General features: G+C 38.6%; 1 protein-coding gene across 1 annotated transcript in view; it reads left to right on the forward strand.

Moving 5' to 3' along the window:
* Positions 1–13,638, forward strand: part of CCDC88A (coiled-coil domain containing 88A) — a gene marked incomplete at its 3' end in the record, with an annotated part of 45,647 nt that overhangs the window by 18,846 nt on the left and 13,163 nt on the right. The window contains exons 4-10 of the mRNA XM_009074616.1: positions 2,828–2,897; positions 7,134–7,192; positions 7,600–7,683; positions 8,260–8,400; positions 8,973–9,142; positions 12,016–12,097; positions 12,482–12,640. Of these exons, the coding sequence (XP_009072864.1) occupies positions 2,828–2,897; positions 7,134–7,192; positions 7,600–7,683; positions 8,260–8,400; positions 8,973–9,142; positions 12,016–12,097; positions 12,482–12,640 (765 nt within the window). The remainder of the gene's footprint in view (positions 1–2,827; positions 2,898–7,133; positions 7,193–7,599; positions 7,684–8,259; positions 8,401–8,972; positions 9,143–12,015; positions 12,098–12,481; positions 12,641–13,638) is intronic.

Consider the following 13,638-nt stretch of genomic DNA (forward strand, 5'->3'; position numbering starts at 1 on the left):
TCTTGTGAGGTGCCAGTACAAGTGAGGGAATCTGCAAACACTGCAGGGCTGACAGTATACAGAATCATTAAGGTTAGGAAGCACCTTTGAGATCACTGAGTCCCATTTTTTGCGGGAATGAAGACGTTTACTTAGCCAAACTGGAGTGCTTTTTCACATTTAAAATTGCTCTTTGCGTGTGTGATGTTCACTCCCCACATGCATCCAGGGACGTTTATGCACTGTGGTGGTTTATTTTAGTGTTAAAGGATGGGCTGTAGCCTTTATTTCCCCTCAAGCTTGGCACAGCCTGGCAGCTGGTGGTTCTCCACAGCCCCTGTGCGGGCGAGTGAGGCAGCACAGCAAACTCTGATCCAAGAAGGGGTCAGTTTAGTTCCTGTCACCTGTGAAATTACGCAAGGCAGGAAAGCTAGTGCTTGATGGATGCCTTGGAATCAAACTGAGAGGCCTCTCGTAGCCTGGGGTGCGCCTGCCTCAGCACAGGCATGAGCCCTCACACCTGAGTGCTTCCGAGACCTGACTGGACTTGGGGTATATTCCTTGTGGATGCCTGAGATCCCAGAGAAGTGGAACATGGAATGCAATCGCTGTATGAAGAGATAATCCTACTGAATATCTGGATTATTACAGTAGGAATCAGTAATGGGTATGGGAATTTGAATTTTTGACATTATGAAAACTTCTCATTATGAGCTTGTCCATGCTGGTTTATTTCATGTGTTTCTATAACCTCTGTGGAAAATCTATCAGGTTAGCAAACAATTGCATCAGTGTTGTATACGTTCTTGTCAAAAAAACCTGCACTGATAGAATGTAATGTGCAAAATTAAAATGTTATGTTAGATTATTCAAGTTGTTTGATTCCTGCATCACCTTTGTTCTTGTTTATAATTACAATTCCATCCACTTTTTCCAGTGAAGCTGCTTTATTACTTCCTTACAGCATCACCAAACTCTTCCTAGGTCCCAAACCAGCAATTTGAGTGTGCATGTTTCCTGGCAGCGTAAGTGTGGAACTGTTCTCAGCAGCTGATTCGGGAGAACTGATTCCCTTACAAGTTTTGGTGGGATTGAGAAGTTTAATACAGTGAGCTTCCATGACTCCCATGGGTGCTCTCATTTGACAGAGGATGTGTGAGTCTTGAGTAAAACAGATGCTGATGAACTCTGAAAGTTGTGCAACAAGGCAGAATTTTGTAAATAGACTCAATTTAATTTTGCTGGTTAAACCACAGTTAACAGAAATACGTGAATTTTGACACACACAGGTTCCAGTGCAGGTTTTTGTGGAAGCAGGCAGTTCAGGAGTACACACACACTGAGAGCAGCAGCACCAGGCTGCAGTTAACACCATGTGACAGAAAAGGTGGTAGACATCTCTGAAGCAAGACAGAGGTGTTGTAAGAAAACAGGTGATAGTGTCATTAGTCCGCAGAGGACACATTTTTGACTACCACTGCTCGTATTCTGCTTTATGATATGATACAACCAGCTTTATGATAGCAGCATGGAATTATTTGAGCTATTCCAAAGAAAGAAAAACCCACCCCAAAACCCAGTGAAAAAGCCACCAAGCCCCCACTTCTGTAAAATGTGTAGTAGCTGTTAATATTCACTGAATTCCTTATGTTTTTTCTGTTTCCTATTGATTTAAAACCTGTGGTGCACTTCTTATCTTATTGTTGTCTTTATCAAGTAGAAGTACAGATGTCATGGTTGGTTGAAATTCATGGTATTTGAGTAGGTCAAAGCTGTCGTCTTATTATTTGTCTTAGGCATGTGCAGTGAATACATATTTTTCAATCTAGTACGAATCAAGTCAGGTATAATTTTGTGTGTCCTATATTAACTGGTGGGAACTTTCAAGTATAGCTCTAGCTAATCATTTCTACAGGTGTTTTTCAAGAAATATTGGAATTTTTGAAATTTGACCTAAAATGAGTTGACTTGTCTTACGTTAGGTTTTTAGCTTACACTGCGACACCTAATATGTGCCTTTGGCTCTTCTGGAATATGTCACATTTGAGTAGGAACATTTCATGTATTAATGAATCTGTCCCTGTGGAAAAACAAAAAGCCTGACTCCTGAGCTGCTGATAGGATGGCATCTGCTGGGAATAAACATCTGGGAACAGGAGAAAGACTATTCTGCTTCAGAAGAATTAGGCTCTGTCTAGACTGGGGATTTGACCCGATTACAGCCATTACTGGCTGACAGGAACTCTCCATTGATGCAATCTATGGAGCAGATAGACAAAGCTGCTGCCTGAATGTGTGAGGCTTCCAAACCAAAACTCCACCTGATTGCACATAGGGGTTTGTACCTTTATGTTTGCTACTATTCCTGTGTCACTGCAGCAAAACATCTGTGATTTTCACATCCACATGTTGGCGAGCTCAAGGGGACTATGGACATGAACTAGAGGAAGTTGATCTTTTGCAGTACAAATGCAACTTAGAGCCAATAGAACAAACATCTATCAATATGCTAGTCAGAGAAACATGCACATAGTCATTTAAAGGGGGTTTGGTGCATTCTGAGACCCAGGATCTAGTTGGCTTAAGAGCCATAAGCCAGCTCATTGCTACAGAAGGATTTCACTATGTTGAGATCATGCAAACCAGTAAAACAAGCTTTATACCTTCATACCTGTAAGTCTGGGTTGTTAATGAGAGTCTAAATAATTCAGTATTGAACATGTGTGTATTAAGACCTGAAAACTGTGAAACTATGCAATACTGATTTCTCTTTAGTGGTTGTTAGTATTTGATGTTTGCTTTCATTCAATACTTGTGATGTAAATAATATTTTAATTAACTCTTATAGGAGAATTTGCAGCAGTTGATCATGATGTCTTTGCCAAATGTATTAATAATTGGCAAAAACCCTTTTTCTGGTAAGTTTATTTTTGACTTGGATAAAAATGTATATTGATGTGATAATTTATGTAAATTGATACAGGGTTGAGCCTTTCAACAGAAGATTATATAAATCTTTTTAAAATAAGTGATTTAATAATGATGAGTAATGATTTAATAATTATTGTCTTTGTTCACACAAAGGGTCCAAGCTATCCAAAAATGTGTTCTGTCCCAACCTCAGCACTGGGTGTCCCTAGGATTTCTGTTGAAACAGTGCATTTCCCAGGAAGCAGCGAGCCATTGGTCGCACAAAGTCTGAATTACGTGTCCTCCCAGCTACTACACTTCCAGCTTTCTTTACCTATGTCACCACTGAGGAAATTGGCAGTGCAGTGCATCTCACCTGATCTGACTCCTAATCCTTGTTTTTCTCTTCCCCAAACTCTCCTGCTTCTCTTGCATCGTTACCTCAAAAATATTGCAGTTACCTTCTTGCTTTCTCCCCTGAACTGACGCTGTCTTCTCCATGCTCCCACCTTCTCTGCTTCCAGCTCTTGAGAGTTGCAATTTTCAGACCAAGAAAATTAGCCTGTGTGGACCCAGCTGATTATCCACAGCCACTTGGGAATCTCTGCACCATGCTCTCAATTCCAGAAGCACGGAGCAGACACACCTGGCCTGCATGGAGCCACTATGGATTGGGCAGAATTTATTTACTTGGGGTCTAATGTGTCCCAGGTGTTCTACTTCTGATGTTCTAGCACCTCAGCAGAGAGGTTAGGAACTCCTCTAACAGGCTGTGTAGCTTCCCCTGGCTTTTTTTATTCATTTGAGATGTCTTCTCTGCCATGCTTCCGTGTGTGTGAGACAAGGTTTTGCTCGTGAGCAAGAAGAACCATCTGTATTATCTCACTTTTCAGTCCCAGGGGTCATAATGTTGGTATTTTCCATATCCCATCTGCATATATCCCATTTATCGTAGGTATCTTGCTTTAATTCTTTTGGTTTTCACTTGCTGCTTTTGAATATTGCTGCTTTTGCTTCTGAGGTCACAGCCTTTTTAAGTTTTGGCATGTGTAGCTGCCGTTGTGTGCACCAAGAAGTGTGAATGTGGTCTCTTCTTTTCCAAAAGAATAGAATGCATCCTGCTTTTATATTTTGATTCCAGGCGTTCTTAAGTTTTTTTCCAGAGACTCCATGGATTTGCCTAGAAAACAGATTTACTGGAAAAACAAATTAAAAAAACCCCAGGTCATAGTATTGTTTTTGTAGTGGAATTTTTTTATACTGAGACAAAGTGGCTTAATAATACTGTGTAGTGTAATATGAAATTTTATTAAAAATGCACTATAAACCCCCACAAAGATAGTATTGTATCCAGTTTTTTATATAAAAGTCTGTGCTTTAGTCATTAATAAGGAGGTGTCTTCGTGTTGTGGGACCTCAGCTAACTGCGCAGCTTTTGTGGTTTGGCAGCTCCTCTGCTGGTGTGTGCATTGCTCTCCTGTGGGGACCTTATTGGATTTGTGGGAAAATACGGACTTTCCTGTAGCATAGCCCTTGTATCAAAAATAAAATTGTTATGTTTGGACAGCATTCTTGAAGCTGTTTCAGATTCCTGCCCGAGTTCATTGTGCAGTCTGGTCTGAGTCAGAAGATAGACCTGTTCTTTTGAGTTCCATCCAGAACCTTTCCCCTGTGAAAGTTGGGACTGATTTTGCCTTGTCAACCTGAAGAGGACCTCATCCCTACAATGATTTTTAAGCTTCTTCCCTTGGTGGGCAAGTGTAGGGCAACTAAACCTGAGTGACCTTTCAAGGGACTTGTAGTGTAAATCAGATTGCATCGAGGCAAGCCCACAGAGTAGAAGTCAGTTCTCTGATAATGATTCGGATTTGGTCCACTAAAGCTTAGGCTGGAGCTGTGATTTTTCACAGAAATGTCTGTCTCCCAGTTTTTCCCCTTTGCACTACTCTGCACTTAAGGAATGACTAGTAGAGACATATCAGATCACAAATAGCACGTGGCAAGAGCAGGTAAGATTTTTAGGAAGAGAAGTGTGTTTTACTCTTATCAGAGGCAGTTGGCTCATGGAGGAAAATGCAGATAGAAGGCTGGATTTGAGGTTTGGTAAAATAGAGGTCATCAGGGACTTTATCGAGAAACATTTCAGCTGAGCTAATTGGCAGGAAGCCAATTCAAGGAGAAGACTGGAGAAGAGCTACAGCCTGTGACTGTAAATGTTAAATTACAGAGGGAGAGAAGACAGGAGATAATGACGAGGCAAATGATCTTGAACAGGAGAAGAGGAAAGATTAAAGCAAGTTCATATCTCTGAGGGTGGAAGGCTGCAAAGGGTATAAAAGTCATGGATAAGAGTGAGCACAGGGAAAATCAAAGGGTAAGCACAGGGTAGGGACAAGGTTCAAGCAGCAAGTTGGAGGGTGTAGAAGAGAACGAACTATTTGTGATGGAGGAAAAGGAAGAGAAACATACAAGGTGTTTGGTAGCAGAGGGAAGCTGAGCTTGTTCCATATTCTTCCATGTTCCTTCAGGGATTGTGGGGGAGAGATATGGAAACAACATTCAGTTAGGCATTTAAAAGCCAGTCAAGAGATTAAGCAGTAAGCAAAGGAGCATCCAAAGAGGAGTTCGGGAATTGCTCAAAATAACAAAATGTGATTAATTTGTTGGGATTAATTAGGATGTGAGTTGTTGGGATGGATTCCTCCTGTTACAGTATTCCAGTTAACTTTTATGGGTTACGGCAGACAGCCAGGTGGAATTCCCCTTCTCTAGCTGAAGCAGCTTCTGGTGAGATGTTCATTGATGTTTTCTGTTTCTATGTGAAAGACTTCACGGCAGAGTCTTTGGGATACCAGAAGTCTGTGTACGTGATTAAAAATCTCCCATTTGAGCTCGTGTTCTTTGAAACATCTCTATCTATCTGACAAACCTCTTGAAAAATTTGAACATCCCATGTTCATTGGGATTATCCATATTATTTAGCTCCCTCTAAAAGCAGGTTGAGTCAGTGTTGAAAAAGGCTCTCTGCTTAATATTGTGTACTGCACAGAGTCCTCTTGCAGCCAGGAGGAAGGTGGAGAAGTTTAGGCCATGTCTTTCACCTCTGCTTTATGGTAGCAGGTTTGACTCTTTACTGAAGGTAGTCAAAATCATTAGGAGTTCTGTATCCTTTCAGATTTTTTTTCTTGATCTCTTTTGAATTTCCTCTTTTGATCAAGATTTCCTCATTTACCTCACTTGCGAAAGGACAGTTTTTCAAGGGCTTGGAAGCCAGTGGTTACAACTTTCTTCAGTCAGAGTTCATCTAAAATAGTCTTAGTTGCCCCATGTAGAGGATTGTTAGCTGCCATTTCTGAATGAGTTTCCTTTTAGGTGCTTGTAACCCAGTCACTTTGTGAACATTGCAGAGCATCTGTGATTACCAAGTCCTTTTAAAAAGGAACTGGAGTATGGACTGAAATCCGGAGTATATTGTAGAAAGGTTGCTCTTAGGACCCTTTGATTCCTAGATGGCCCATGGATAGTGTTTTCTGTTTCAGCAAAATGGTATGTGACCATACAGAATTGAATTCCAGCTAGCCTGAACTATTTTGCCATCCTTGAAGTCATGCCATCTTTGGCATTTATATTCTAGATATGGGATATGGCTGTATATTTAGTAGCACGATGAGGGCGTTCTGAATGAAAAAAGTAAGGAACATTTTTAATAATCTGTGAACAGAGTTCTCTAAGTTAAGCTTCTTTAGGAGATTAAGATGCTTAAGGCCAGATTTGGAAATACATTTTGATTTTTAGATGTGCAGATGAATATCTCACACAGCTTTGTAAAAGATTTAAATGAAGTTGTCACCTAACTCTTCCAGCTTGGGGGTGGCAGATAATTTAAGCACTTCAGTAACTTTCTTGATATACCTGAGATTACCATCGAAAACTTGATTGTAGGTCTCCAAAGCACTTTTAAAAATGTCACGCTGAAGTTTGTTTTTTGAAGGGCTGAAATGATGGGGGTTTTTTCCATTTGAAATTATTATGGGTGTTAAACTGTTTGTTAACTCTGAACATTGGCAGTTAAATAGCAAAAAGGCCTAAATTGAAAGCTAGGGCAATGGGGTTTTACTCATGTGTTTGTTTTCTGAACTAGGTTAGCAGAAATAATGAGAAAACCTGATGTTTTCTGAGGGGTAGGGGAAGAAGCTCAAATTACCATTTTACACCTACATTTTTTGTTCTTGGTTTCTTCTTAGAGCCAGGTACTGAAGAAGTAAAAAAGCTCCTCCTGCTTTTACTTGGTTGTGCAGTCCAGGTAAGTTTCATTATGTTTATACCTGTATGAAATTGTTGAAGTGTTACTGATCTCTTTTCCTGCTATTTTAATACCTGAAGTGGTATATAATGCTGACCTCCCTTCCTCTGGTGGTACTATTGCATTCCTTGAGAATCTGAGTATTCTTACAGTTATTGTACAAGTATCACAAACTGTGTATGTAGGATTTCTAATAGTTTATAAATGTCGGTAGTGTTAATTTACCTGATATTGTAAAGAAAGGAAGAAAATGGTAAAGTATCTTACTGATACATCTGTTGGATAATAGTTCATTAATGTGATCATTGTAATGTCAGCCTTAGCAGTTTTAGGTCTTAGAAATAGGAAAGAAGAATGAAAATACTTGCGATTATAAATGTATTTAAAATAGATGTCTTTGTTTTTAGTGTCAGAAAAAAGAAGAATTTATTGAAAGAATACAAGGTCTGGATTTTGACACTAGAGCAGCTGTTGCAGCCCATATTCAGGAGGTATATTGGGGGGGTTATGCTTTAAATTTGATTTTTTTGTTTTTGTGAGGTGGAATATTGTCTTGTAGAGAGATTAATTGCACTTGTTCAAAAGCAAGTAGATGAAATACATGATTTGCAGGTCTAGTTGTTTTAATAAGCAAGAAAAAGCCCTGATTTTTTCATTTGATTCACAGAAAAGATTTCATGATTGAGTGATTTTGGATTACATTGTTAAAGCAGTACCAGGAAGCAAGTTTGTTGCTTCAAGAATTTCTTGGAGTTACAGCAGATTTAGTAACATTTTCTTATGCGTATTTACCTATACAATACAATTCCAATCCCACATATGTGATAGGTAATATACAGTATGTCATAGTCACCTTTTGCTTTTTATTTTGCCAGTAATGAAAGGAACTGCTTTTAGCTAGACAAGAAATTCTTCCATTACGTACAATTCAATATATTTTGAAGTTTTTTTCATACTTTATCTGGAGAGTTTAACCCAAAGAGTTGCAGCTTTATTTTCTTTATGCTTCCTTTCTACTCTTACAGTTTCAAGAGGATGTTTTTTCTCTTTCATCTCGTTCCATGTAGGTAACTCATAATCACGAAAACGTGTTTGATCTGCAGTGGATGGATGTCATTGTGTTGACACAAGAGTATATTGAACCTCTCCTGAAAAATATGGCATTACATTTAAAAAGGCTTATAGATGAAAGAGATGAGCACTCAGAGGTATGGATTTGGTTTGGTGCTTGAGAGAAACATAAGAAATAATGCTTTTAAGATGATGGAGCTTAACCATGAGGTAGAGGATATGTGGTAATGTATTTGGAAAGCAAAGGAAAATTAACTTTAAAATACAAGACATCATATTTGGAGAAGACCTTTATTTATATGAAGAAACAGGAATATTGCTATAGGTCTGATACTTTATTCAGTTGTCTAGGATGTACCACTTTCTTTAGAGATACGCCTTTATCCTTGTGTTCAAGGAATTTGTGCCTCTCATCGCCCGTTCCATTCAGAGCCCTGATAATAATTTTGTGGACTTAGAAGTCTAAATTTCAAGTTAAAAATACAGTTTATAAACACCGATTGGTCCTGTTAAATGGCTGTGTCTCTTTGCTTTAGGTATTGAGGTGCAAGCAGGGCTTCTAACTTTTTTTATGGTCCAAACCTTTCCATTATTCTTGTTTCATTCTGGTCTTTGGTTTCTTAAGGCAGTGAATACTAGTTTCTGACATAAATGGCTCTCTGAATGCAACTCTGTATTGTTTTCTTCTCTTTTGTCTTTAATTCCTCAGACTATCATAGAACTGTCTGAAGAACGGGACTGTCTCCGTTTCCTACCTCATGCATCAGCAGCACAATCCCCTTGTGGCTCTCCTGGCATGAAGCGCACCGAGAGCAGACAGCACCTGTCTGTAGAGCTTGCAGATGCCAAAGCAAAGATTAGAAGGCTTAGGCAAGAGCTGTGAGTACCTGTAGAGAGTCAAAGAGTTTTAAAATGCTGATGTTGCACACTAGTCGTGCTCTTCAGACAACTTCTTCATCTTCTCAAATAGTAAATTGCAGTTTTAAATGCTTTTTCTTAGTTATTGCACCCCAGGAAACATGTTTTTGTAATGTAAGCAGATTTGTGGGCCCATGTGACAAATACAACTTTGCATCTGTTTGCCTATGTTTGTATTATGAATCATATTCATGTTTTGACCATTCAAAGATCAGTGGCAAAAATGTCCTTTTAAAAGGAGTTAGTGCAGGAGTGATTCGTTCTCAGCAGCTGATTGTTACCTGTTTGTTGTTGGAAACAGTAAGAAATAGTTGCCTGTGGTTCATTCATAGTTTATGAAGCATTTAAATTTGTTGCAGATAGCACAAACATGATTAAAATAATTTCTTGTCCCCAATCTCTTTGTTTCTTTCTGTGTAGAAGTTTTCTTGGCTGCACAACACTTGTTTGCTCATGCAAACTACTACTGATTCAGTAGGTACCAGTGGGTACTTGGTCTGTATTTAAGTCTAGGATCAATAATAGTCCTGTGGAGAATCTGTTTCTCCCTGTAGCAATGTGTAAGTTGTTTTAGCAGAGTGAAGTATGTGTGCTCGGAATTAAAAATACAAATGTTAACTCTGAAGAGACTCAAGATGTGTAGTAACTTGCCTGTGGTGTAGAAACAACATAAATAAAGATATTTTTTTTTACATTCAGCGTATCTCATGGAGAGAGGAGACAGGTAAATGAAAATAAAAGTTGAAGGTAGCATAAGTCAGTTCCCAGCTTGCTGCTCGGCTGTTAGCAGGGTTTGTTGATCAGATCATCTCTAGCTGGCTGGATTAAGTATCTTGTTGACTTACTCAGAGGATCCCCTTCCCCCCACTACATCATGGTCTTCATGAGGAATAGAGGACAAAAGATAGGGCTCTTTTTTCCTGATGTCTGTATTATTCTGTGTCTGCTGAAGTGAGCCCGCCCAGGATATTCTATAAACAGCTGCACCAAGAAAATTAGTGAAAAAATTGCTGTTATTAGTTTGATTGACAGTTAATAGATAGCCTAAACAGTGAACACTGGTATGTTCTGTATAATTTAGTCCAATCCTCTCTAGTCTGTAGCTGAAGCATGCAATTAGGCCAACAGTGATGGCTCAGAACAATTTCACATTTTGCTCTCTTACTTGAATTCAGATTGTAAATAAATTCCATTTGCACATAACAGTATCTTTAAAATACTGATCTGTGGTAAATTAACTTCTGGCTGCAGCATTTGGTATTAAATGCTGCGTCTCTTTGATTTAATTTAAAATTACATTAATTCCAGAGTAGAAAATATTCAGCTTAAAATGTATTTATAATCTGGTTTTGGCAGTGAACCTTCATACCTGGTTTAATGTGCACTGCTGCTGTTGTAATTTCATATAAAAGGTCTGTAAAGATTATTTTTCAGTTGGATGCAAACCAGGGATTTGAGGCTTGTAATACAGAAACTCTAGAGCTGGAAATTGCACACCTAATTTTCTGTTTCGGGTTCTGTGTGTTTCCATGTAGAACAATAACAGAGGAATAGGAATGCTAATAGAAAAGTCATCTAATACAGAATGTATTTGTGTTTCTCACTGGTTTCTGAGCACCTGTGAAAAGGGAAAGCTGTGATACCAGCTGTAGACAGGGCTGTTGCACTGAGCTATACCTAGCTGTACCCCCCTGTGCTTGTAGGCTGTCAGTGACCTTTTCCAAACCATTTCTGGTAGCAAAAAGATCATTCATGGTGAGATGGGCTCAGTTTTTAAAACTGATCTAGACCTGTTTAAAACAGATCTGGTTTTTTGTTAGTATGATTACTTTTAGATTGTGTTATACACTTCAGTCCATTAAATTCCCTTATTTCCCTCTTTTCCACTTTTGATTGTATCTTGCTTGGATTCCAAAATATGAAATAATGTAGTAACATATCAGAATATGCAATGTGTCTTTTAAGAATATACAGTATTGGATAGGGTATGTTTTATCAACACCAAATCCTGTTTGTTCTCAGGTGCAGTTGACTATGGAACATCAGGTATTCTGTGTCACTGAGAGAATTAAGTATTTCGCTTGCACTTACTGTTTAACAAATACATGTTTTGAGGATTGAGAAAGAAGTGTTAGCTGGAAGTCAAGCATGAATCTTGTAAGAATTGTAGTAGTCTCTGTCAAATTGGTTTTATCACAAATTCGAATAGACTAAAACAGACACTATGTTGTTTCCATAAAATTAAAATTCCCACTGTGCTCCATAAAATTATTAAGTTGTTAAGCAGTATCTTTAATTGAGTAAAGGCACCTGAAATCATTAATTCTTCTCTGTAAGAAAAAGGAAAATTACAGAAGTATAAAAACGCTTTTAAAATTGGTTTTACCTGAACTGTGACAGGATGTGTCAGTGGTTATTGGTTCTTCTGGAAAGTATTTAGACCTTTCAAATGTGTACTTTGGGATTATTCTGAGTTTACTTTGGGATGTGAAGCTCTTGGTGCACATTCATGTGTATTATCTGGGGGATTTTACCAAATAAATCCCTTATTACACCCTAATGCTTTCTGCCCTGCATAAGTAGTAAATCTTAATGAACAACAATTGAAAGGACTTTGAAAAATCTGACCAAATAAAACCCCTCTAAAATTTAGATAAAGACTAAAACCTAAAGAACACCTAATGATAATGTCATACCTAACTTTTACACTCCAGTGTCTCTGAAGTTGTGGATTAAAAGGTAGAAGCCTCACAAATCTCAGCATTTTGTTCTCAAACAAGATGATCGTTAGTGAGTTGCAGCCATGTTTAACTGGTTTATGTTTTCCCTTTAAGTGAGGAAAAGACTGAGCAGCTGCTTGACTGTAAACAAGAACTTGAACAGATGGAAGCTGAGCTGAAGAGACTTCAGCAAGAGGTATGGGGTTCTATGTATCCCCTGAGTGTACATGTGCTGAGTATTTCTCAAAATCAATGCACTCAAGTTTTGTCTGGTTTTTCATTATAGTTTGAGTCTATGTAGTGATAATGAGGGAAAACACTTGGTTTGTTTATTAGGATATGAGTCTATAAAATTATTGGAGTCCTTGAGAAAGATCAATGTAGTTTGCTTGGAAATATCATCTAGCCTGAGCCTCTAAAATATATTCTATTTTCTCTTTAGCATTCTTTCTCAGAATTAACTAATTACCACAATACCCTCTGCATTACCCGAATTTAAATGACGAAGTAGCTCTGTTATCCTTTAGCATGTCCTGTCCACTGTTCTTGCCTTTAATTTCTGTGTTTTCCTGTTTCCTAGAACATGAATTTACTCTCAGATGCTCGTTCTGCCAGAGTGTACAGAGATGAATTAGATGCTCTTCGTGAGAAGGCAATCCGAGTCGACAAGCTTGAAAGTGAAGTCAGCCGCTACAAAGAGAGGCTGCATGACATTGAATTCTACAAAGCCAGAGTGGAGGTATATATATTCAGGGGGAAATACCCCAGAACCATCGGGTTTTGTTTGCTGGGCCTTTTGCAAAAGTATTTTGAGGATGTAAACATTGGGAAGTGAAAAGAGCGTTACAGTTTCTTGCTGTGCGATAGATGATAGTGAGTCTTTTGTGACAAATGCCAGTTTTGAGGGAAGTGCCCTTGTGCCTGGTGGCATCCAGCTGCTTTGGAAGTCACCAGGATTCACTATAGCTCTGAGCTAGAAAAGCCAGTGACACTATAAAGGGTATGTACTATGTAGTGAGAAACCCAGTCACAGAATCAGTCAGGCTGGAAAAGACTTCCAAGGTTATCGAGTCCAACCAATGATCTAACACCACCAATGGCACTAAGTGCCCTGTCCAGTCTTTCCTTAAATACCTCCACGAATGGTGACTCCACCCCACCACCTCCCTGGTGGGCCTCTTCCAATGGCAAATCACCCTTTCTGTAAAAATAAATCCCAAGGAGGGATCCATGTAAAAAATGCTATAAATATAGTGATTTACTTCTCCTCTTGTCTGTGAAGGGAAGATAGTTTTCTAAGTCAAGTGTTGAGGAAATGGTGGCTATACACATAAATGAGCATAGCATAATGGCATTCTAGACATAAAATGCACTAAAAAAAAAGATGCACTGACACCAGGCAAGGGAGACTTAACAGTTCTGGCATGAATTAGTAGTTTAGGAAACAATGCAGGATTTTATTAGCCCATCGTTCCGTCTGTAAATGCCAAATTTGTTGGGCAAATGCCATAGGAGAGAAAAATTGGTAGAAGAAAAGAGATCAGTATACAGGATTTGACAACAGTGGAAATTTCATTTTCATAGAACGTTTAAGCTAGTAAAACTCCTAAAGTTTGTTTATGTGTTTCATAGCTTGTAAACTATCTGATTTTTCAAGCATGCTTGAATAGAGACAGATGTTAATTAGTTGGGTTTGCTTCATAATAATAATAATTACGAGTTAATTTAATATTCGTG

This window comes from Acanthisitta chloris, unplaced genomic scaffold (assembly GCF_000695815.1).
Source record: "Acanthisitta chloris isolate BGI_N310 unplaced genomic scaffold, ASM69581v1 scaffold32345, whole genome shotgun sequence".
Taxonomy (NCBI): Eukaryota; Metazoa; Chordata; class Aves; order Passeriformes; family Acanthisittidae; genus Acanthisitta; species Acanthisitta chloris.